At 43.6% G+C, this 27,004-nt stretch overlaps 1 protein-coding gene across 1 annotated transcript in view; it reads right to left on the bottom strand.

Annotated features, from left to right (window-relative positions):
* LOC126291441 (endothelin-converting enzyme homolog) overlaps window positions 1–26,329 on the bottom strand; it is a 278,593-nt gene extending 252,264 nt beyond the window's left edge. Inside the window, exons 1-5 of the mRNA XM_049984955.1 lie at window positions 26,317–26,329; window positions 26,184–26,259; window positions 18,762–18,868; window positions 12,438–12,494; window positions 3,398–3,559 (exon numbers count right to left, since the gene is read on the bottom strand). Coding sequence (XP_049840912.1) covers window positions 3,398–3,559; window positions 12,438–12,494; window positions 18,762–18,868; window positions 26,184–26,259; window positions 26,317–26,329 — 415 coding nt within the window. The remainder of the gene's footprint in view (window positions 1–3,397; window positions 3,560–12,437; window positions 12,495–18,761; window positions 18,869–26,183; window positions 26,260–26,316) is intronic.
* Window positions 26,330–27,004: the final 675 nt, after the last annotated feature.

Below are 27,004 nucleotides of genomic sequence, written 5' to 3'. Positions count from 1 at the left end.
TTTTGTTATTTTTAGTTGGATATATAAGGGTTGAGAAACAGATGACAGGCCGGCCGGTGTGGTCGAGCTGTTCTAGGCGCTTCAGTCTGGAACCACGCGGCCGCTACGATCGCAAGTTCGAATCCTGCCTCGGGCATGGATGTGTGTGATGTTCTTAGGTTAGTTAGGTTTAAGTAGTTCTAAGTTCTAGGGGACTGATGACCTCAGAGGTCCCATAGTGCTCAGAGCCATTTGAACCAGCCAAACAGATGATAGTTATAAGAGTCGAAGGAATGAAAGGGAAGACGTGGTTGAAAAGGGAGTGAGACAGAGTTGGAGCCCATCCATGACGTTATTCAATCTGTACATTGAGTAGCAGCAAATAAAACAAAAGAAAATGTGGAGTAGAAATTAAAGTCCGTGGAGAAGAAACAAAATTTTCGAAGTTCGCCCATGACATTGTAATTACGTCAGAGACAGCAAAGGACTTGGAAGAGCTGTTGAAAGAAGCGGGTTGTCTGTTGAAAGGAGATTGTAAGATGAACATAGGCAAAGCAAAACAAGGACAATGGAATCTAGTGGAATTAAATCACGCGATGATGAGGGATTTGGATTAGGAAACGAGACACTTAAAGTAGTAGATCTGTTTTAGTATTACGCCATTAAAATAACTGCCGTTAGCCGAGGTAGAGGCGATATAAAATGTACACTGGCAATGGCACAAAGATCGTTTCTGAAGAAGAGAAATTTGGTAACATCGAATATAGACTTAAGTGTTAGGAAGCTTTTTCTGAAAATATTTGTACGGAGTTCAGCCAACGTGGATGATAAACAGCTCAGACAAGAGGAAAATAAAAACTTTTCAACTGTGGTGCTACAGAAGAATTTTAAAGACTAGATGCTTATGTGACATAACTAATGAAACTGAGGAGAAAAGAAATTTACAACATAATTCGACTAAAAGAAGGGATCGGTTGATACGACATATTCGGAGACATCAACATCTACATATACGTGATTACTGTGCTATTCACAATAAAGTGCCTGGCAGAGGGTTCAATGAACCACCTTCATGCTGTCTCTCTACCGTTCCACTCTCGAACGGCACGCGGGAAAAATGAGCACTTAATTTTTTCTGTGCGAGCCCTGATTTCTCTTATTTTATCGTGATGATAATTTCTCCCTATATAGGTGGGTGGCAACAGAATCTTTTCCCGATCAGAGGAGGAAACTGGTGATTGAAATTTCATGAGAAGATCCCGTCACAACGAAAAACGCCTTTGCTTTAATGATTGCCACTCCAATTCACGTATCATGTCTGTGACACTATCTCCCCTATTTCGCGATAATACAAAACGAGCTGCCCTTCTTTATAGTTTTTCGATGTCATCCGTCAGTCCCACCTGATGCGGATCCCACACCGCACAGCAATACTCCAGAATAGGACGGACAAGCGTGGTGTAAGCAGTCTCTTTAGTAGACCTGTTGCACCTTCTAAGTGTTCTACCAATGAATCGGAGTCTTTGATTTGCTCTACCCACAATATTATCCATGTGATCGTTCCATTTTATGTTATTTCTAATTGTAATCCTCAAGTCTTTAGTTAAATTTACACCATTCAGATTTGTGTGACTTATCGCGTAATCGAAATTTAGCTGAGTTCTTTTAGTACTGATGTGAATAACTTCACACTTTTCCTTATTCAGGGTCAATTGTCACTTTTCGTACCATACAGATATCTAAATCATTTTTCAATTCGTTTTGATCATCTGATGACTTTACAAGACAGTAAATGACAGCGTCATCTGGAAACAATCTAAGACGGCTACTCGGACTGTCTCCCATGTCGTCAAAATAGATCAGGAACAATAGAGGGCCTATAACACTTCCTTGGGGAACACCGGATATTACTTCTGTTTTACTCCATGACTTTCCGTCTATTACTACGAACTGTGACCTTTCTGACAGTAAACCACGAATCCAGTCGCACAACTGAGGCGATACTCCGTATGATACTAAAATGTAGACTTTCACGGCCGGAAATATCATGTCCATTATAATTATCCGGGCTGTTATGCCGTGGTCGGTTAATGAATTTTGTCTCAATTCCCAAAGTTTCGTCTCCGACTGCCAGTGGGTGTGTTGGACCTTCTATCGACCTACGGACCCCCTTGAAGATGTCTCCCGCAGTCGGAGACGAAACGTTGGGAATTGAGACAAAATTCATCAACCGACCACGGCATAACAGCCCGGATAATTATAATGGACATGATACTCCGTATGCACGCAGTTATGTTAGAAGACGCTTGTGAGGAAAGGTGTCTAAAGCCTTCGAGAAATCTTAAAATATGGAATCAATTTGACAATGGAACACCAATTTAACATCTGGAGTGAAGCATAGAGGGTAAAAATAGTAGAGGAAGACTTACAGATGAATACATCAAGCAGGTTCAGAAGGATGTAGGGTGCAGTAGTTATTCGGAGATGAAGTTAGAATAGCATGGAGACCTGCACCTTCGGACTGAAGACCACAACAAAACAAGCGTTCTTTGTGGTTCTGTTGTCACGTCCCACATCATAACACTTATCGCGATCTTGTTGCACGGAGCAAGCTACTACCTTACTAGCTACTACTACCAGATGTGGTGAGAACAATCGTGGAGCCGCGCGGGATTACCCGAGCGGTCTGAGGCGCTGCAGTCATCGTCTGTGCGGCTGGTCCCGGCGGAGGTTGGACTCTTTTCTGGGGCATTGTTGTGTGTGTTTGTCCTTAGGATAATTTAGGTTAAGTAGTGTGTAAGCTTAGGGTCTGATGACCTTAGCAGTTAAGTCCCATAAGATGGATAGATGGATGGATGGATATGGTGTTATGGGCGCTCAACAGTGTAGTCTTTAGCGCCCGAACGGAAACAACAACGGACGAGTGTCACTAAAATGCAGCAAGTACAAAAACAAGACTAAAATTAAAGCTGACAGTCTACATAGGCAGTGTGCACGTCAACATTAGCAAAGTGGAAAGCAGCACGTAAAGAGGAGAACTGCAAGAGAACGTAGAGGAAGGGGTTAAAATGAAACACATAGCACATGTTTGGAACTGGCCTGTTACCAGAATAAAAAGGAGGGGTCAGCCACTCGGCAACGCACTAAAAAATCCAACCTAAAATGTTAGGCAGAAGCCCAGAAACATCACAGTACCTTAGAACTTTCTTGACACTCGCCTCGTCATCGGATAAAATCGAGGGCAGATCCCCACTTATATTAACTTCCGCACTGGCGGAACGATATAAATCACACTCCAATAAAATGTGGCGTACAGTGATTCGTACGCCACAGGTGTCACACAGCGGGGGTTCCTCAAGTCCCATAAGATTTCACACACATCTGACCATTTTTGAACAATACTCGTGAAGCCGCTCACCGCGTATCTCCATCTGGACGCGCTCGGCCCGCTCGTCGAACCAGCTGTGTGCGACCGCCGCCCCCGGTATGGGGTGGTCTCTCGGCCACCCGCCGCACGTGTAGCGGTAGAAGTCCTCGCACGGGTCCGCAGTAGGGTCCATGGAGCGCTTCAGATTCGCCGCTGCAACCAACACGCATTACAGTTAAGCGACTTAGATGTGAGGTGCAGGAAGCTGTAGATCAAGGTAGGTTCCTGATGTATTTCTCGACTTCCAGACAGCATTACTTGAAAGACATCATAGTCGCCGTTGAATGTATGAAAAATTTGTTACTACGATTGCAATTTCGGCCTTAGGGCCATTTTCAAGTAACACTGCAATAGTTACATTCTGTCAGAATATAAATCTGACATAAGTACATGTCGAAGTAAAAATGCAGACTTTTGAATGCGAGAGTCCCACAAGATCCGATGAATACAATACTTATTACATCGTAATTTGTTGTTAAATATGTGCTCAATTGTCAGTGCTACCATCCAGAATGAGATTTTCACTCTGCAGCGGAGTGTGCGCTGATATGAAACTTCCTGGCAGGTTAAAACTGTGTGCCAGACCGAGACTCGAACTCGGGACTATTGCCTTTTGCGAGCAAGCACTCTACCAACTGAGCTACCCAAGCACGACTCGCGCTCCGTCCTCACAGCTTTACATCTGCCAGTACCTCGTCTCTTATCTTCCAAACTTCACAGAAGCTCTCTTGCGAGCCTTGCAGAACTAGCACTCCTGAAAGAAAGGATATTGCGGAGACATGGCTTAGCCACAGCCTATGTTTTCAGAATGAGATTTTCACTCTGCAGATGAGTGTGCGCTGATATGAAACTTCCTGGCAGATTAAAACTGTGTGCCGGACCGAGACTCGAACTCGGGACCTTTGCCTTTCGCTGGCAAGTTTGGAAGGTAGGAGACGAAGTACTGGCAGAAGTACAGCGGTAAGGACGGGGCGTGAGCCGAGCTTGGGTAGCTCAGTTGGTAGAGCACTTCCCGCGAAACGCAGAAGTCCCGAGTTCGAGTCTCGGTCCGCCACACAGTTTTAATGTGCCAGGAAGTTTCAGTGTTACCATTGTTCTAATAATCTATCACAAAAAACGCTCAGGTGCACTGACATCTTGATCTAAGTGCTATTGAAAATGGCCCGAAGGCCGAAATTGCAATCGCAATAATAAAATTTTCATACAGTCAACGGCGGCTATGATGTATTTTAAGAAATACACTCCTGGAAATTGAAATAAGAACACCGTGAATTCATTGTCCCAGGAAGGGGAAACTTTATTGACACATTCCTGGGGTCAGATACATCACATGATCACACTGACAGAACCACAGGCACATAGACACAGGCAACAGAGCATGCACAATGTCGCCACTAGTACAGTGTATATCCACCTTTCGCAGCAATGCAGGCTGCTATTGTCCCATGGAGACGATCGTAGAGATGCTGGATGTAGTCCTGTGGAACGGCTTGCCATGCCATTTCCACCTGGCGCCTCAGTTGGACCAGCGTTCGTGCTGGACGTGCAGACCGCGTTAGACGACGCTTCATCCAGTCCCAAACATGCTCAATGGGGGACAGATCCGGAGATCTTGCTAGCCAGGGTAGTTGACTTACACCTTCTAGAGCACGTTGGGTGGCACGGGATACATGCGGACGTGCATTGTCCTGTTGGAACAGCAAGTTCCCTTGCCGGTCTAGGAATGGTAGAACGATGGGTTCGATGACGGTTTGGATGTACCGTGCACTATTCAGTGTCCCCTCGACGATCACCAGAGGTGTACGGCCAGTGTAGGAGATTGCTCCCCACACCATGATGCCGGGTGTTGGCCCTGTGTGCCTCGGTCGTATGCAGTCCTGATTGTGGCGCTCACCTGCACGGCGCCAGACACGCATACGACCATCATTGGCACCAAGGCACAAGCGACTCTCATCGCTGAAGACGACACGTCTCCATTCGTCCCTCCATTCACGCCTGTCGCGACACCACTGGAGGCGGGCTGCACGATGCTGGGGCGTGAGCGGAAGACGGCCTAACGGTGTGCGGGACCGTAGCCCAGCTTCATGGAGACGGTTGCGAATGGTCCTCGCCGATACCCCAGGAGCAACAGTGTCCCTAATTTGCTGGGAAGTGGCGGTGCGGTCCCCTACGGCACTGCGTAGGATCCTACAGTCTTGGCGTGCATCCGTGCGTCGCTGCGGTGTGCTATGGAGACCTCACGCCCCACGTGATAGCAATTCGGCGGTACGTCCACCCGGCCTCCCGCATGTCCACTATACGCCCTCGCTCAAAGTCCGTCAACTGCACATACGGTTCACGTGCACGCTGTCGCGACATGCTACCAGTGTTAAAGACTGCGATGGAGCTCCGTATGCCACGGCAAACTGGCTGACACTGACGGCGGCGGTGCACAAATGCTGCGCAGCTAGCGCCATTCGACGGCCAACACCGCGGTTCCTGGTGTGTCCGCTGTGCCGTGCGTGTGATCATTGCTTGTACAGCCCTCTCGCAGTGTCCGGAGCAAGTATGGTGGGTCTGACACACCGGGGTCAATGTGTTCTTTTTTCCATTTCCAGGAGTGTATTATACGACTGTGAATCGCAACCATGAGAAGTTAATCGAACAGCATTTCATGCACGAGGAGAACACGACGGGTGCCATAACCCGATTATCCAGAAACTTCGTTCAGTGGTGTTGTAAAAGTTCGATCAATGCTGCGAAAGAGAAAGTTGTTTTCTCTTAACGTTATGTGTTCAAAAGAGCAGAAATGAAATGTGAATACCTATTTTAAGGGGGGTAGGACGTGAAACGGACCGACTTTGAGAAGGAGAGGCACCGCAGGACATTTTAATTTGCACTGTCTATGTTTTTACAAATAAATTCATAAAACCTTGTCATCATGTCCAGGAAGGATTCAGGATTCACATTCATACCAGTGGAAGTTCAAAAACACGAAAAAATAATATTTTTTAAATGTGAAATTTCATGACTTTTTCACTTACTGTTGGCTGCATTTGTTGCTATAGGTACACTTTTCTTCATAAGTAGGAGAGATTCTTCGATGAATTTTGCACCGCTTACAAACCATACTTACAGGTGTATGAAATTCTAGAATTTATTTACTCTATGAAAAAATGAATTGGCTGTTACGCTTTAAACTTCGTGTTTAGAGAAAACTCGAATTTTATAGTTAATTATCTCAATGTTTACCACAGTTTTTAACGGATTTGGGAAATTGTAGGGTTTCATACACCTTTAAGTATGGTTTGTATGCTGTGCAAAATTCATCGAAGAATCTCTCTTACTTATGAAGAAAAGTGTACCTACAGCAACAAATGCAGCCAATACCAAGTGAACAAAAGATGAAATGTCACATGTAAAAAAAAATTGTTTTGTTATGTTTTTGCGCTTCCACTGCTATGAGTGTGAATCCTGAATCCTTCCTGGTCATGGTGACAAAGTTTTATGAACTTATTCGTAAAAGTATAGACAGTGCAAATTAAAACGCCCTGTGGTGCCACTCCTGCTCCAAGTCAGCCCGTTTCACGTCCTACCCCCCTTAAAGAAGTCAGTCCTCCCCACGGCAAAGTGCTGAATATCTAGAACAACAAGAACTCAGGTTAAACAGCAGTTAAGTAGCAATTATAAACTTAACACTACCTTTTGTAAAACATTTATTATGCCAATAACTTTCGTTAACTAGTAGAAGCAGTTACAATCAGCAGACTTGAAAATTTACAACTTTATTACTATCGGTTAAGAGAGTACTTCGATGGAAGAACATATCATCCTAACGTCGCATCAGAACCGATGGACAGAATTCCATACGTTTTCCGTAGACCCGCTGGTTAATCTGCTGGTTAAGTGCTCCGTGATACAGAATGTGAACAGCACTGGGCCGACATGCGTATTATATACAACAGCTGTCGGAACATCTCTTTCGTTCGCCTCGCCCGTTGCAGGTTTTGTCTTTACCATATTGCGTAGTACTCCAGTGCACTTCCAGTACTAATTTTTTGCAGATTTGTTATATTATCATTCTTGCTGTACGCTGTGTGTCGTAATACCTCTGTGCGTAAAATTCAACTGTGCTCTTCGAGGTCCTTCTGCATTCTCTGTAAATACTGGGTGTAACAGAAACGTGCGGCATAAATTGGAGGACGCATTCCTCACACATAGACGAAGAAATTATGTCATATGAACATTCACCTGGAAACGCTTTGTTTCCGTGTTACAAATTATTTTCTCCAATTCATTAATCATAGGAAAACAAACAGGAATAGAACGCATCTGCATACCAGATGCAACTTTTTCTCACAGGTGATGTTCAGTATGCCCCCCGTGAGCAATGATACATGCATAAACCTGACGGCATAGCGAATCTCGGATGCGATAATGTATTCCTGGAGTACTGAGTATGGTTTCGCAGAATTCCATGATACGCGCACGGAGACTCTGGACATCTTCTACTGGGGTTCTGTACACAAAAGGTTTCAAATGGCTCCACAAATAAGAGTCCAGTGGCTTAAGGCCCAGAGAGCGTGAAGCCCAGGAAATTGGTTCACTGGACACCTCCGTCCTGGAAACCTCTCCCGGTACAAACGCTGAGCGCGAGCTTCATTGCCGACCGATAATCAATACATCAGATGGGAATGTGCTATATCTGCATTTGTGTACACCGCTAGTACACGAGCCAAGTCTGTGATTAACTCTACGTAGTAACCCGAGTGCTGTCAACGGTTGTGCTTAGAATAGCCATATTGATGACGTCATGGTCAAAGCAGACTGGTGGAGTCGCACATTTCAGTAATCACATGATTCTAACGTTTCGTTCTTGTGTCTTTCCCATGATTAATGAGTTAGATGAAATGAATTGTAAGATGGAAACAAAGCGTTTCAGACCCATATTCATATAACAATTTCTTCGTCTGCGCGAGAGAAAGGTTTTCTACAGTTTGTGCCGTACATTTTTCTTACGCCCTGTATATTACTTTTTCAAAGTAACCGGCTCTCGGAAGACGTGGACAACACGGACGGAATGAGAGCTACGTATCCTCTGCGTCACTTTTATACCGGTTTGTTGGAGTACAAGAGTCTGTTTCCTCCTTGTCCGACGTGACGTATTTCCGTACTTGGGTATGAAATGAAAAACTCGCGCTCAAGACAGCAATCTATTTCATGTTCAAAACAGATAATTTGTAAATTCTGAATATTATAATACCTCCAAAACTTGTAATCGGGTTTTTGAAGACAAACACCGCTGAATTCGTCTGTTTCAGAACTATGATACTGGCAGAAATCAGTGCATTTCCGTTGAAACAGCGAAATTAATACCGATATCTCTGCTGTGAAGAGAGACTGTACATCGTTTATATATCTGTGTAGGCTTTCGGGGCCACAGGAGTTGACTGCTTTTACTGAGTACGTGTGACGCCTCTATTACTGCATACCGGCACTCCCACAATCGGTGAAAGTGTAATGTCCCTTTTCCCTGCTCAGCCAGTATTCTTCACGCGGAAGCGAGGCGATACGACACTACATGACATTTCACTCAGTATTTGTTGATCAATCAGTTTAAATTCAAATTATTACCGTCGGCTAACTGCGTTGTTAGGCGGCTACCGCCTAAGAATCTCATTAACAGTTACTAGGCGGCCGATTCGAGTTTCAAACCGAGTTGGCATCTTTGATTTGCGTTGCCCATGTTCACTGAATAACGTCCACCAAAGGTCACAGAGTTAATTTAGCACACCACGATGTTTTGTCCGTTGAAAATTATGCCATTTGACATTAATATTGAATAAACTATGATTATTATTATTGTCCAGAGAGAATCCAATATACGGTTCACTTCTCGTGATACTCTGTTCGAAGTGGTAGGACGCTATAGTTTTTCCTTAACTCGGTTTTTATTAACACTCTTTCTTCAATATGTTTCACTACGTTCAATGGTCATACTTAAGCCCGATAATGTCCAAACAGGTTCTACAATCTAAAGTCAACGAAATTTACTTTTAATTAGACCGGGTTCCAACGAGTTCAACTATTTCACTCAGCGGCACACGAACTTAAGAGACGCGAATATTCAGGACTCCAACACTAAAAGGTAGGGCACTAAAATCTCAAACACTGAAGACACTCTGACGCTAAAAACTCACAGACAAATGGCTCAAATGGCTCTGAGCACTATGGGACTCAACATCTTAGGTCATAAGTCCTCTAGAACTTAGAACTACTTAAACCTAACTAACCTAAGGACATCACACACACCCATGCCCGAGGCAGGATTCGAACCTGCGACCGCAGCAGTCCCGCGGTTCCGGACTGCAGCGCCAGAACCGCACGGCCACCGCAGCCGGCAACTCAGAGACGCTAGAGACGTTAATAATACCTGTGTTGGGTTAAGGGACGCTCGTTAGAAACTCTTTGAACAAAGCCCCTTGCTACTTTGCATATAATATTCTATTCGATTGACTCTTATTATTCTTTGCTTTAATTTTTTTCCTTTAAAACGAGAATTCGTGATTTTATATAAAATATGGGAATTGTTCATGGCCATGTCTGTGGCTAAGCCATGTCTCCACAATAGCTTTTCTTCCAGGAGTGCTAGTTCTGCAAGGTTCGCAGAAGAGCTTCTCCGAATTGTGGAAGGCAGGAGACGAGGTACAGGCAGAATTGAAGCTGTGAGGACGAATCGTGAGTCGTGCTTGGGTAGCCCAGTTGATAGAGCACTTCCCCGCGAAAGGCAAAGGTCGCGAGTTTGAGTCTCGGTCCGGCACACAGTTTTAATCTGCCAGGAAGTTTCATATCAGCTCACACTCCGCTACAGGGTGAAAATCTCGCTCTAGAATAAATTTTAGTTGAAAAAAAGACTAGATATGTAAGGAGGGGTTACGTTCGATACGGTAATGTAAAAAAGAAAACTGTACTGTAGAAACCAACGGAGGGACCTACTTCTGAGCTACCGGTGTGTTTTAGCGGTGCAGAGTCACTTACATTTCGTTACTACTGATCACTGATCACGCCAGTACGTTTCACTTTTAAAACATCGTCCTTACCCTTTTTATGGTAGTAACCCGTTACAATAAAGTTCGTGCTCCTCCCACCTCAAGGGACGAATCACAACAACGATCTTTTGAAGCTGAGACGGAATCACGCTCAGTGAACAGTAATAATAAGATATAAGTGACTGTACACTGCTAAAACACATCAGTAGATCCAGAAGACGACCACTGCAACCGTGGACAAATGTTGGTTTCTTCAATATAATTTTTTATACTGTGACGCGGTGCGATACTTAGTTTCGACTTTTCCTCATTTCATCTGGAAGAAAACAGATTTAGGATACCTTACACGGTTCCGGAAATATTTCAGACGAAATGCATAAGCTGAATCACTGAGAATATACCACGAGGAATCTTCTTTCACTAGCAGTAAAAATGGAGTGCATAACGTTGCCCTGACTATCATTCCCAGGTATATGGTGAGCTACCGAAGCTTTACGGCCTTTCTCAACGCGGAATCACAATAATCTACTTGAAATTCTCATTCGGATAGATTCAGCGTCACCACAGGCAATCTTATCTAAATTTTTGGGAAAAGTATTGCCGTAACTGTGGTCTGATGTCTGGTACGTCATACAGAATATGAAAGTAACGATTGTTTTGAAGAAGGTAAATTCTCTTTCAGTTTCAGTAACTTTCTTTAGTACTTTTCCACATAACTCGCATCGTTTACCTTTGTGTCACTGACCGTTTGAAATTACGTGATGTGAGTGGCTACCTCCGTAAATATACACTCCTGGAAATGGAAAAAAGAACACATTCACACCGGTGTGTCAGACCCACCATACTTGCTCCGGACACTGCGAGAGGGCTGTACAAGCAATGATCACACGCACGGCACAGCGGACACACCAGGAACTGCGGTGTTGGCCGTCGAATGGCGCTAGCTGCGCAGCATTTGTGCACCGCCGCCGTCAGTGTCAGCCAGTTTGCCGTGGCATACGGAGCTCCATCGCAGTCTTTAACACTGGTAGCATGCCACGACAGCGTGGACGTGAACCGTATGTGCAGTTGACGGACTTTCAGCGAGGGCGTATAGTGGGCATGCGGGAGGCCGGGTGGACCTACCGCCGAATTCCTCAACACGTGGGGCGTGAGGTCTCCACAGTACATAGATGTTGTCGCCAGTGGTCGGCGGAAGGTGCACGTGCCCGTGACCTGGGACCGGACCGCAGCGACTCACGGATGCACGCCAATGATGGTCGTAAGCGTGTTTGGCGCCGTGCAGGTGAGCGCCACAATCAGGACTGCATACGACCGAGGCACACAGGGCCAACACCCGGCATCATGGTGTGGGGAGCGATCTCCTACACTGGCCGTACACCTCTGGTGATCGTCGAGGGGACACTGAATAGTGCACGGTACTTCCAAACCGTCATCGAACCCATCGTTCTACCATTCCTAGACCGGCAAGGGAACTTGCTGTTCCAACAGGACAATGCACGTCCGCATGTATCCTATGCCACCCAACGTGCTCTAGAAGGTGTAAGTCAACTACCCTGGCCAGCAAGATCTCCGGATCTGTCCCCCATTGAGCATGTTTGGGACTGGATGAAGCGTCGTCTCACGCGGTCTGCACGTCCAGCGCGAACGCTGGTCGAACTGAGGCGCCAGGTGGAAATGGCATGGCAAGCCGTTCCACAGGACTACATCCAGCATCTCTACGATCGTCTCCATGGGAGAATAGCAGCCTGCATTGCTGCGAAAGGTGGATATACACTGTACTAGTGGCGACATTGTGCATGCTCTGTTGGCTGTGTCTATGTGCCTGTGGTTCTGTCAGTGTGATCATGTGATGTATCTGACCCCAGGAATGTGTCAATAAAATTCCCCCTTCCTGGGACAATGAATTCACGGTGTTCTTATTTCAATTTCCAGGAGTGTACATCACATTTGGTGTGGCTTTGAATCAAACACCGAAACTCCTAAAATTTTATGAAGCTTACCCGATCTGATGCACTCTGGTGAGTCACATATCCGCACAGCAAAGCTTCTCTTGAGGTCTGAAAAAGAAAAAGAATTGTAAAAGAAATGTAGCACAGTGAGTAGAACCTTCTTGAACAGCATGAGACCCTACGTCGCGTGGCATTAAAAAAAAAATTCAAATGAATGTGAAATCTTATGGGACTTAACTGCTAAGGTCAGCAGTCCCTAAGCTTACATACTACTTAACCTAAATTATCCTAAGGACAAACACAACACCCATGCCCGAGGGAGGACTGGAACCTTTGCCGGGACCAACCGCACAGTCCATGACTGCAGCGCCCCTGACCGCTCGGCTAATCCCACGCCATGTGGGAGTCGAAATGCTGACTGCCCACCTATTTAGCTGTCTGAGCACTCAAAATTTCTGGAACAGCGGTCATGTCAATGTGCGAATGGATATGCCACTAAAACATCGTGGAAACGTTTTGTCGATTGTGCAAACTGTTGAAAAGAGGGTCACACAAAGACTAAGGATGATAACAAGAAAAAGTATGTGGCAAAGGATCACAAGTACATGTGACGACCGCAGCAAAAAGTGTCATAAATGCTTTTTCCAGTAATGTTATACCAGTCTGCCCCTGCGGTCTAACGCACTGCTTTCCGGCACGAATCCAACCGGCAGATTAGTGTCGAGGTCCGGAGAGCTGGCAAGCCCGTGGATGGTTTTTATGCGGTTTTCCATCTGCCTCGGCGAATGCTCGCTGGTTCCCCTTATTCTGCCTGAGTTACATTCTGTCGGCGATTGCTGCGCAAGCACTGTCTCCACGTACGTGTACACCATAATTACTCTACCACGCAAACATTGGGGTTACACTCGTCTGGTGTGAGACGTTCCCTGGGGGGTTCACAGAGGGCCGAACCGCACAGTAACCCTGGGTTCGGTGTGGGGCGGTGGAGGGGTGAAGTGGACTGCGGTAGTCGTCGTGGGGTTGTGAACCACTGAGGGCTACGGCGGGGACGAAGCCTCTCCGTCGTTTCTAGGTCCCCGGTTCAATGCAATACAATGCTATGCCGGTCAAGAAATGAAATTTCTTATATGCAACTGGTTGGTTCTTATTTCAGAATTATATATTTGTTTATGGTATTCATTTGTGAAAGAATAAATATCTAACACAAATGGCATATTTTGATTATTTTTACACTGACCGCTTTTCCGCGAATGGAAGATAAAGAAAAATCTTCACACATACACTCCTGGGACAGTTATTCCAAAAGTGAAATTTTTTTAAGGGGGGTAGGACGTCAAACGGGCCGACTTGTAGCAGGAGACGCACCACAGAACATTTCAATTTCCACTGTCTATACTTTTACAAGTAAATTCATAAAACTTTGTCAGCATGACCAGAAAGGATTCAGGATTCACACTCACTGCAGTGGAAGTTCGAAAACATAACAAAATAATTTTTTTACGTGTGGAATTTCACCATTTTTTTCACTTACTAATGGCTCCATTTGTTGCTGTAGGTACACTTTTCTTCATAAGTTAGTGAGATTCTTCGATGAATTTTGAACAGCATACATACCATACTTACAGGTGTATGAAACCAAACAATTTATTTAATTTCTGGAAAAACGAAGGAGTTGTTATATTTTAAACTTCATGTTTAGAAGAAACACAAATTTTATAGTTAATTACCTCAATTTTTACCACAGTTTTTAACAGATTTTTAAAATTCTAGAGTTTCATACAGCTTCAAGTATGGTTTGTATGCTGTGCAAAATTCATCGAAGAATATTTCTTACTTATGAAGAAAAGTGTACCTATAGCAACAAATGCAGCCATTAGGAGTGAAAAAAATGATGAAATTTCACGTGTAAAAAAGTTATTTCGTTATGTTTTCGAACTTCCACTGCTATGGGTGTAAATTCTGAATCCTTCCTGGTCATGCTGACAAAGTTTTATGAATTTATTTGTAAAAGTATAGACAGTGTAAATTAAAATGTCGCGTGGTGCCTCTCCTGCTCCAAGTTGGCCCGTCTGACGTCCTACCCTCCTTAAATGGAAAAAATCAATGAGTACATTTTTTATTCTAATGACAAGAAACCCTTGAATTGATTATTTACTTAAGAAAAAGTAAGTTCGTCCGAAATGGGATAACCTTCTTAAGTCTGTTATGGTTATTCACAAACACAGTTTGATACCGAAGAGTTCACAGAGAACTTGAAGACGTGGAGTGCCCCGGGGCAAACGTGGCAGCATAGCCCCAACATATGTAAACGTAACTCTTTAAACATGATATCTGTCATGATTGGTCAATCCTAGCAATTAGTGATAACCATAGATTATCAAAGAGGACCTATGTTCATCCAATTAATGCGGAACGACAACATAAATCGGGCCTTGGGGTAGTCAGCTAGCGGACTGAGGGTAACAGAAAACATCTAGAGGAAGCTTATTATCCCGAAAAGAATATCACTAACAAATCCCTGTTTCGAGCAGTTCTTGAACATAACTCGCCGCTGTTCGACTCTTACAACGCTGAATCAAAGAATTGGTCATTGCGAGAGTGTAACAGAAATGTTCGTCAAACTGCAGTTGCACAGGCTACAGAAGTCTTTTCCGTCACGGAAGAGCCTTACTCCAAAATCCCATTTTCCGAGATCGGAAGGAGATATCTTGATGAAATTACGCAATCCACAGGTACAGAAACCTACGTATCACATGTTGTGACTGTGGCCTTCAGTCCGAATGCTGATTTGATACAGCTTTCCACATCTGAGTTCGTATCTCTTTGTCTTAACTAATACAACCTACATCCATTTGAATCCATTTGAACCTGGTTGCTGTGTTAATGACGTGGTCTTCCTAAACCATTTTAACCACCTCCCTCCCCCAACCACTTCCCTCCATTACCATAAATATTCCTTGACGCCTTAGAATACGTCCTACTAATCTATACCTTCTTTTAGTCAAGCTGTACCATAAATGTCTTTTGTCTCCCAATTAGATTCAGTATCTCCTCATTTCTTTATTTGATCTACCCATCTAATGTTCAGCGTAGTTTTATAGCATGTCTCTTCAAATGTTTTTATTCTCAGCTTGTCTGCTCTGTTCATCGTCCACGTTTTACTTCCGTGCAAGACTACTCTCCATCTTCTGAAAATACTTTCTAACCATTAAATTTATCTTCGAGTTAACGAACATCTCTTGCCCAGAAGTGCTATTGTTACTTTTGCCAGTATGCAGTCTGTATCATAAGTTTTGCAGAAACACCACAGAGTTTACAGCTAACGACTATCTAGCTGGATCGAATGGGCAGCTCTGTAGCGCCAAAAAGAGATGGTTACAAGACGAACAGGATTGGTATAAAAGTGGAAATGTATCTACGTACTGAAATTATAGTGCAACAGGAGGCACTAAAAATGTTGTCAGATTTCCACATCTGGGGAGCCTTATCTGTAGATGCAGACCTCACCACCAGAAATGGAAACGCTTTTGCGTTCTTCGAACTACTGCTACCCATGCGGTAGTTAGAATCTGTAAGTGCGGGATGAAAATTATTGCACTATTTGAAAAAAAAGTAAATTAGTTACAAACTACGGCGTGCATACACTTTACTCAACGTGTAAACGTTACTACAGGTATTCAGATTTAGGTTATGATATGTTCGATATGCCAGACTGTAGCGCCTAGAACGGCTCGGCCACCCCGGCCGGCGAACACCCTGCATATCAGGTTATTAATGTCAGTCAGTAATACTGTAGGATAATAAGTTTTTCACACAGTCAGCACCTCTATTATAACTATACATACGGCACTTAAATTTTACATGTATGCAACGATGCTTACTTGTCCCATAGTTCTATCTTTTCTACATACGCCACATAGATATGATTACCTCAGTGTGTGTACTCAGATCTGAAAATGGTTACTACTGACTGAAATTAATAACGTAATATGCAAAATTTCTTTTGTGGTTCATTGTTGGAAAAATATGTACATATCTTCTCCGAACACATTGAAAATTTTGCTGTGAGTGCGTCGCAACTTATGAAATATTGGAAGTTATTTGGGACTGCCATGGCGTGGTGCTTACGTATTATGCTGTTAAGGAGCAAACCGTTACAGGAGCATTTAACTGAGAGCTCCTGACCACGTAATGGGAAGGCTCTCAAGATGAAACGTCGTGAGAAACTGCCCAAGAGGTGTTTTTTCTCCCCGACAACACCTAGCTAATTCTTTTAGAAATCAAATTCTGCGCGCTCCCTGTATTCGCTGACGCCACTTTTTCCTCTTCCCTCAGATGAAGCAACTGTTTTGTGTCAAGAATTTCCAGAATCACAACGGTAAGTTTTACGACGTGGAACGTTTCCTAACAGCCAAACTGTGGCCTTCTGTAACCAAGTTCTCTCTGTCGCATAGAGGTGTGTAGACAGCAGAGAAGTACTGAAATAATCACACTTTTATTGTCACAGCTTGATTTTTTCGAGATGGTAATTAATACTTTACGACTGAACCTCATAGAAATGGTAGTCACTTCCCTGAGGGTCCCTGTAAACGAACTTGTATGTCAAATTTACTTTTTGCTATCCACAGGTCTGTCAAACAAGCTCCCAGCACGGGTCTGTCAAACCAGCTCCCAGAAGTACAAGTGAACGGACTTATCATCCAAGTTCATCAGACTTAACCTCGGTTTTGAAGCAGCTCTTATGCTGTGTGTACTGCCAGCACAAACTAAGTTAACACGCAGCAGATTGGCTGATGAGAGCGACCATACGTAACGCCATTTCCCATTTAATGTCGCTCCCATCAGCTACTGTGCCGGGTGTCAACTTAGTTTGTGCGGGCAGTACCGTGTCGCAAAGTATTTGGATACCAGTGGGATTGGCAACGATACAGACCAATTTCTTCTCTCATTGACTTTAGCACTGTGTACAAAGAAGAAAAGGAAAACGAGATGCTTGTCCAAGGAATGGTTGAAACTCAGAGATAAATGTACCCATGAAAATGTGCACCCGCGCGGGATTAGCCGAGCGGTCTAGGGCGCTGCAGTTAAGGGCTGTGCGGCTGGTTCTGGCCGAGGTTCGAGTCCTCCCTCGGGCATGGGTGTTGTGTTTGTCCTTAGGATAACTTAGGTTAAGTAGTGTGTAAGCTTAGGGACTGATGACCTTACCAGTTAAGTCCCATAAGATTTCACACACATTTGAACATTTTTTTGAAAATGTGCAAGAGGACTCAGAACCTGATGATTATATCAATGCACAGTCACGTTTTTAATAAGTTGTTGGAATTACTTCCCATTCACCTTGAAAAAAGAAGACAAATATGAGAAAATTCATTCTAGTTTCACAGGGACTAAAATGGTTCAAATGGCTCTGAGCACTATGGCACTTAACTGCTGATGTCATCAGTGGCCTAGAACTTAGAACTAATTTAACCTTACTAACCTAAGGACATCACACACGTCCATGCCCGAGGCAGGATTCGAACCTTCGACCGTAGCAGTCGCGCGGTTCCGGACTGAGCGCCTAGAACCGCTACACCACCGCGGCTGGCTTCAAAGGGACTGTCAACAACTTTGAGATATCTGTGAAGCGGAACAGATTTCGCACAATGTGTGACAATTTTATGGAAACATGTGGGGCACTAATTTTGTATTGTTTGTATGTATGTCGCTTGGGGACTATTAGTATTTTTCTTTAGGTATTCCATGGGAAAGACGCCTATACCGTTTTGGTAATGGGCCCGTAATCTTCTGCTTTTCTCCTTACAATGCTTCGATTTTAGCTCCCACTATTGTGGAAATTAACGACAGAAAGAAAACAACATCAATAGCAAATCCTTTTTTTTTTCCAAACGCTCGCACAGTCTGTCACCTCGAAATCTGCATTGTTTGAGAAGCCCCAGTGTACACTTGGCTCAAATGGCTCTGAGCACTATGGGACCTAACTGCTGTGGTCATCAGTCGCCTAGAACTTAGAACTACTTAAACCTAACCAACCTAAGGACAGCGCACAACACCCAGTCATCACGAAAATCGCTGACCCCGCCGGGAATCGAACCCGGGAACCCGGGCGTGGGAAGCGAGAACGCTACCGCACGACCACGAGCTGCAGACCCCAGTGTACACTGTCAGAACAGAATGTCACATCGCCCGTGAAACAAAATTCCTCTCAAACGCTTCAAGTACAATGTATGATTGACAAACATGTCGAACAAAGTATCACACTGTCAGATAATTTGATAAACATGTGAAGTTTGACAAACTGTTGGGCCCGTGTGGAGGTAGCTCCCCCTGGTGCGATGTTGCATGGCTCGGTCTCCGGAGTGCGTTCGTACTCACAGAGGCAGGCGAGTATGACGAGGGCGACGAGCAGCGCCGCAGCGGTCAGCCCGAGAACTACGAGCAGCACCAGCAGGCGGCGCTCGCGTCTCGTCGTCCTCTTGAGGCTGCGGACAGAGGAGGCAGGCGTGAGGCGGCGGTGGGGCGAGCGAGCGTCTGCTCGGCCAGGTTACAAGGTCTGGAGGGACGGGTCGCTGGATGGCTTGTCAAAGTGCCGAAAGCTGAGCTGCACAGGCTGCGTGTTTCGTCTTTATAGCACATTTATGTTAGTTGTCCCTGATTTTGATGCGCAGTATAGGACTTTCCTAGAGATATCCCGTCATCTGAGGGCTGTTCCGTTTCATGCCTTGACAAATTTATTCTAGTTAACTTGTGTGTAGGGCCTTCCTGTCAACAGAGTCACTGGCAAAACCTGAGGGGAGCTGCGTGTGTGTGAACTTTATTTTCTTTGTTATGGTACTGTACGAGGTGCATTCAAGTTCTAAGGCCTCCGATTTTTTTTTCTCCAGACTGGAAAGAGATAGAAACATTCGCATTGTTTTAAAACGAGGCCGCGTTCATTGTCAATACGTCCCAGAGATGGCAGCACCGTACGACAGATGGAATTTTACCGCCAGTGGCGAGAATGAGAACTGTTTTAAATACTTAAAATGGCGACGTTTTCCTTACTTGAACAGCGTGCAATCATTCGTTTTCTGAATTTGCGTGATGTGAAACCAATTGAAATTCATCGACAGTTGAAGGAGACATGTGGTGATGGAGTTACGGATGTGTCGAAAGTGCGTTCGTGGGTGCGACAGTTTAGTGAAGGCAGAACATCGTGTGACATCAAACCGAAACAACCTCTGGCTCGCACAAGCCGGTCTGACGACATGATCGAGAAAGTGGAGAGAATTGTTTTGGGGGATCGCCGAATGATTGTTGAACAGATCGCCTCCAGAGTTGGCATTTCTGTGGGTTCTGTGCACACAATCCTGCATGACGACCTGAAAATGCGAAAAGTGTCATCCAAGTGGGTGCCACGAATGCTGACGGATGACCACATGGCTGCCCGTGTGGCATGTTGCCAAGCAATGTTGACGCGCAACGACAGCATGAATGGGACTTTCTTTTCTTCGGTTGTGACAATGGATGAGACGTGGATTCCATTTTCAAATCCAGAAGCAAAGCGCCAAGCTCAATGGAAGCACACAGATTCACCGCCACCAAAAAAATTTCGGGTAACCGCTAGGGCTGAAAAATGATGGTGTCCATGTTCTGGGACAGCGAGGGCGTAATCCTTACCCAGTGCGTTCCAAAGGGCACTACGGTAACAGGTGCATCCTACGAAAATGTTTTGAAGAACAAATTCCTTCCTGCACTGCAACAAAAACGTCCGGGAAGGGCTGTGCGTGTGCTGTTTCACCAAGACAACGCACCCTCACATCGACCTAACGTTACGCAACACTTTCTTCGTGATATCAGCTTTGAAGTGATACCTCATGCTCCCTACTCACCTGACCTGGCTCCTAGTGACTTGTGGCTTTTTCCAACATTGAAAGACAATCTCCGTGGCAGCACATTCACCAGCTGTGCTACTATTGCTTCAGCGATTTTCCAGTGGTCAAAACAGACTCCTAAAGAAGCCTTCGCCGCTGCCATGGAATCATAGCGTCAGCGTTGTGAAAAATGTGTACGTCTGCAGGGCGATTACGTCGAGAAGTAACGTCAGTTTAATCGATTTCGGGTGAGTAGTTAATTAAAAAAAAATCGGAGGCCTTAGAACTTGAAAGCACCTCGTAACTGTTGATATATCGCATTGTCTGATGTGGAAATTGACGCGCAACCTAGCGTCTTTCCAAAATGAGCATTGAAGACATTAAAGGGAGGTTTACTATGTTTGGCCCGAAAAAAGCTTGTTGTTTGAGATTTTTTTTTCTCGGGACGGGTTATAATTATCAATGTCAAATTTGGTCAAAATGTTTACTGATATCTCCTCTACAAACTGGAAATTTTTCCACCGTAAATGTCGAAGAGCAAAGGCGAAGTGCCGTCGGAACGAAACAAAATTTCGATGTAGACCTTCACGCGCTGTATGTCACATGTGAGCCGGCTCGTCTGAAATCCAAATTGAGTTGACGTTAGCGAAGTATATAAGATTCTTTCGCAGTTGTACCACGCTTAAGTTATTTGGACCATAGTAAACAAAATGGCGGCCGCTTTAAAAAAGAATAGGTTTATTTTTTTTGGATTTTTCGACTTCGTCGGCCAAGTAAAAATATTTATACTTTATGGATTGGAATAAAAGTGGTGTAACTCCTTGAATATTTAGTTAACTTCGTCGGAAACAAAGAATCATGCCAATCGGTTCAGTAGATTGGAAGTTACCGTACCGCGCGATAAAAAGAACGTCATTTCGAGAAAAACGCGTTTGCAGTTTTGACTACATATAAATGCAATATTATGCAACGAACGTTCAATCTGCTCGATCTGGGCCATCATGCGCTGTTCCCAGAGTCGCTCGTACGGCCGGTGACGAGCGATTTTCTGCCGCTTGAATCCGGTGGTCGTCCGAATGCTTGGCGAACTGCGTCGAACAGAGTCCCAGGGTGACGTCCAGCATTGTCATCAGAATTGCTGAATACCCTTCGCTGAAGCTGCTCACTGCCAGGAAAGTCGCTTATCTCCACAGTCTTCGCACCAGAATCCAAATGCTTGGAGGCTAACTTCCAAAGTCACGCGTTCCAACTGTCATTTGAATTTTGTGTGTTTCCTCCCAAGCACCGGTGCAATAACTCGTGCTCCGAAAGAAAAAACTGGTGCGTGAAAAATGCTTTTTTTTTCAGGCAGGTACCTTTTTTTGTTCAACCGCGAATAACAAATATTTCCGTTCCGTATTCGGAAAAACCATTTGAATGGTGGACTCTAAACACTTTTATTGATCCAAAAGTTCAATTTTAAAAAAATCGATTTTTTGAACGAAAAGATAGTAAAGCTCCCCTTAAAAGCCACAGTCAGGCTGGCTGAATACAGACCGACACTCCTCCACCTACCGCATGGTGTGGTTCAACTGGACCGGCTCCTTGACTCACGTTTCGCTCTGCCCTTGCCGTGGTCTTCAACCTGAAGACTCGTTTGATACAGCTCGCCAAACCAGTTTGTCCTGTGCAAGCTTTTTCATCTCTGCATTACAACGACTGCTCATGACATTCAATCTTTGGCCTCGTTCTACAATTTTTGCCTTCCACGCTTCAGCCTTCTACCCTACTACCATATTCAATACTCCTTATTACCTCAGAACATGTCCTATCAACAAATCCCCAAATCCCATCTTTTTGTCAGACTGTATCACAAATTTCTCTCTCCCCCCCCCCCCCCCCCCCCCCCGTCATTTTGGTCCAGTTCCTCCTCATCAGTTCTTCAATCCTCCCATGTAATTCTCAGAATTCTTCTGTAGTGTCGCAGCTGAAAAGCTTCTATTCTCATGTTGTCTGATCTACTTACGATCCACATTTCACTTCAGCAAACGGTTACTCTCCTGACAAATACATTCAAAAACAACTTAGTAACATCGAAATTTATCATCGATGTTGACAAATATCTATGTGTCAGAAATCTTTTTCACACTACACAAATCTGCATTTTATTTTTTAGGTATTTAGTTAATTTGTTTATATGATGTATAGATGTAGACTGAAGTGACAAATAACAATTTTTGCTAAGGTCGGGATTCGAACCAGCCTCCCGCTCACCAGACAGATGTGCTAACCACTACGCCATCCTGGCACAGTGGCTTTGCACAGCTGCACGGATTACTGTAGCATGCCTCCCTCTTCAATCCAATTCCCATTCACACCTGAGACCACTTGGTATTCATTAGTGAATGGGAATTGGATTGAAGAAGGAGGCATTCTACAGTAATCCGTGCAGCTGGGCAAAGATTCTGTGCCAGGATGGCGTAGTGGTTAGCACATCTGTCTGGTGAGCGGGAGACTCTGGTTTGATTCTCAGCCTTGGTACAAATTTTCATTCACCGTTTCAGTTTGCATATATAAATCACACAAGTTTGATACTTGTGAAACGTCCCCTTGAAAAATTTATACAAGACTGTGCTTAAACTGACACACAATAGTTTTTAGCGCAACGCAATCTGACTTTCAAAAATCCCTACGAAAGAATGGCCCTGACTAACATTAATCTATATGTTTCACAAATCACTTACCTCACAAAAATCTTCGTTACTCGAACTACTGCAATACAGCGAGCGCCACTACTGCCAGCTAACTAAAAGATTCAAACTACGGAAGTCACTAACTACTGAGGCACAGTTAGCAAATGAAAGATTTTAATAGAGAACAAACAATGTATTTACCTCACTAGTCATAATATATATATCAGTTCATGACACCAATTCTTACAAATTTCAAAACTCCGCCAAATCTCTCCCCACGTCCACCACTGCTGGCGGCTCACCTCCAACTGCGCAACGCTACCCGCTGTTAGCATCCAGCTGCCGCTGCCCAACACTACAATGGCAGACAACAATGCAAACTAAACACAGACTGCCCACAGCACAGCCAGTGATTTTTCATACCGAGCGCTAAGCGGCGTTACCAATAAGAAAAACCTAAACAGCCTACTTACACTTGGAAAGGTGTCTGAAAGAGTATAGTTTCATTTAATTTATTTCTTTACTTATTTATTAAATTTGATCTGATTAGGGCCATCAGGCACTCTCTTACTCTGGATCAGAGTTTCATGCATACAATACCTCTTTGACATCATAATTACCCAGGAAATAATAATTTAAATATGACAAGTAGCATGAAAATGATTTCAGTGTCTGTAGTGACATTATGAATCAATAATACTGTGAACTAAAAAACATGATATTGGCAGTACTTATGCAAATGCTGCTGCTGCCACTAATAATAAACATAGTAATAATAACGGCAATAATAACAATAATTATAGTGACACATATAAAAATAATTTGTATATATACAAAGTAGGTCTTTTCTGGTACAGCTAGTTATGAGTAAAGGAAATTTATGGAGACTGCAGCAGCTGGGAATACTGGGAAATGTGAACGATCTGGTTGGAAGGAACGATGCACAGGGTTAACGAGTGCATACAGGGACAATGGTATAGTCTTACTTCGCTCATCTTTAGTTATTCTGCTGCCACTATAACAAAACTCATCTATTGCTTTTAGTGTATCGTTTCCTAATCTAATTTCCTCACCATCACCTATTTGATTGGAGTACGTTCCATTATACTGGTTTTACGTTTATTGGTATGACCTATAAGCTTTTTTCTAGACACTATACATTCTACGCTAACGCTGGAAGTTGAAGAAGTGAATTAAAATTTATACAGCAGCCGGAACTCGAACCTGGGCCTTCTTGTATATTTGGCAGATACGCTGACCATTACAGCACAGCAGCATTATGATCGTTGTACCTACATGAACTGCCGAACTCAAATACCCTCCCCAACACAAACTCCAATACACATCTCCCCTTATATTGTCACTATTACCAGGGCTCTCCGACAATGGAATAGCACCCCAGACGTAATGGGGAAGTGTTATATTACATGCGATCGTGTAACTCTTAAATTAAATTTAATGCTGCGGTGCTATTCCAATGTTGGAGAGCTCTGGTAATAATTACAATATAAGGGGAGATGTGAATTAGAGTTTGTTTTGGGGAGGGTATATGATTTGGGTAGTTCGTTCAGTTATATTGAATATAATGCTGTGAGGGTGTAATGGTCAGCATATCTGCCTAGTAAGCAAGTAGACCCAGGTTCGAGTCATGGCTGCAGCACAAATTGTAGATAAATTAGAGACTTACATGTGTCAGGTAAAATTTAATTTAAGATCAATACGATCACATGTAAAATAGTGCTCCCCCACAACGTCTAATGCTGGAGTGCTATTCCAATGTCCTGGTAATAGTGACAATATAAAGGGAGATGTGAATTAGAGTTTGTGTTGGGGATGGTGCTTGATTTGAGTCCTTAGTGCAGCTCTGTTGACCATAGTCCTCTGGTGGTGTAATGGTCTGCACATTTGCTTTGTAAGCAAGAAGTCCCAGCTTCGAGTCCTATCTTCAGCGCAAATTTTAATTCACTTCTTCAGCTTCCAACGTTATCGTAGACAAATTAGGGAGAATTTAATTTACGGTCTATACATTCTGTTCAGATCCACTTTCAAGTCCTGTGCCGTCTCTAACAGAATTACGTCATCGCAAACCGTAGCTTTCTTATTTCTTCTCCCTGGACTCTCCTTTTGGAAATTTATCCCTGATCTCCCTTACAGCTATCTCAATGGACAGACTGAGCAACATGGGGCATGGGCTGCAACCCTGTCTCACTCCCTTCTTAAACACTGCTTCCATTTCATATCTATTGAGTTTTATAGACTTAGTCTTTTTTCTGTCAAGGTTGTAACTTTTCCTTCCCCGTATTTTACCTCTTCTAAGTTCAGTATTTCAAAGAGAATATCCCACTCAACATTGTCAAATGGTTTCCGTAACTCTTCAATCACTAGAACTGGAGGTTTGTATTTCTTCAGTCTGTCTTCTGAAATATGTCGTAGAATCAGTACTGCGTGTTCCGACACGCATCTGAAAGCGAGCTTATAAAATGATAAACGGAAGTAAAACAGGTGAAATGGGAAGCAGCATGTGCAGAAGATACGACGCTGGTGTATCTACACTGAGAAAGGAGACGTCAAAAGTAGTAGGGAAGAAAAAAATTGATTATTGCAGAAATAGGGAGGATAAAAAATGCAAGAGAAGTATTTCTAAAAGAGAGACATTTGTCAACAGAATATTCCTCTCTGAAGGGAATGTAACCGTGTTCGTCGACGACATACGGGTTGGTTCAGTGATGGTGTTACAAACCTTTTCCCAGCATAAATCGGTTCCATGTTAACTCAATACAGTACCTACCAAGCTTCGCTGCCATACGATAATCTGAGCACTCGCTGTACCTTTGAGAGTAGATCTAGTTTAATTATAACCACCTGGTAAATATAACCATCATTATGCGCTATTAAGTGATTTGCGGAGTGTTTATGTAGACGTGAAAGAGTATTTTAACTGTGCACTAAGATATTTTTGTTAATAGCATGGCTTGATGCTGGTACTTGGTACCGAATCCTGTTTTTAGTTAGCGAAATAATAGACCGACTGTAGATCGAAGGAAGTAAAATTTTTTTGTTACTTTGTTGGTCAATGTTCCAAACGACAAGATGCCTGGAATACGTTTATGTTAAATAGTTATTTACTCGTTCCATGACCATCCGCTTTGGCCCACATGATCCCACGGAAGTGCTAAATTAACTAATTTTAAAAATTCAATAATTAAAGTAAGTATACTTTCTGTGTTGCTCATAAATTCGTTGCCTATATAATGTGAATGAAATGCACTTACTAAGTGGCCCTTGTGTTGATCGGTATGAGATCTTCATGGCTGGATGCTCCTATGGTGGAAATAGTCGAGGATGAACCTGAAAATGAAAGAAGAAAGGTTACTAACATAGAGTGATTATCTACAACGCCTTTACCCTCTGGACACATGATTAGTTTGAGACCAGCTTTCGAATTGTTGCCGAAGGCAACTAAATTACCTTTTAACTTCTGGGCTTATGTTGCCGGAGGACTCTTATTTCTTCAAGTAGGAGGGTGGCTAGGGTACGACCATCAACTCCGAAAGAACTGACAGAGACATTGGAGGTCCGCAAATGATGCGGAAACAGAGTTCGCCTCATTTACACTCGCACAGCATTGTCTACAGACCTGTGTTTACAGTCGCAGTACCAACTGAAATACCCATAGTGGTGAGTGCACTTTCATGTCGTCAAAAGCTGTGAGAGTTTTTACTTATTATAGTTCTTAAATCAGTTTCGAGATTCATGTTCTAGTGAAACTTTCAGATAAATGTTATTAAAATAATGCATTTATCTGAATTGCAATTTATTGCAATTTATGCTAAAGCGATGTACTAAGCACTAATGTATAGAAATTAATATAAGACAAGTACTTGATGGGATAGAGCAGCAAACAACTAAAGAAACCAGTTTTGGTGAAGTTTTAAAAGAAAGTTACCCATTTCGAATTGATACAATTTGTCTGCATAGTTCTGTCAAAATACATGTTTAGTCAGTTTACAGGTGAGTTGTCCTAGAATTTATATAAATGAAAATGTAAATGTTCGTTTGTTCAAAATAGCGCATCTCCGAAAGTTTTTGACGG

This window comes from Schistocerca gregaria, chromosome 9, assembly GCF_023897955.1.
Source record: "Schistocerca gregaria isolate iqSchGreg1 chromosome 9, iqSchGreg1.2, whole genome shotgun sequence".
Lineage (NCBI taxonomy): Eukaryota > Metazoa > Arthropoda > Insecta > Orthoptera > Acrididae > Schistocerca > Schistocerca gregaria.
This window is presented reverse-complemented; position numbering and strand designations above follow the sequence as displayed.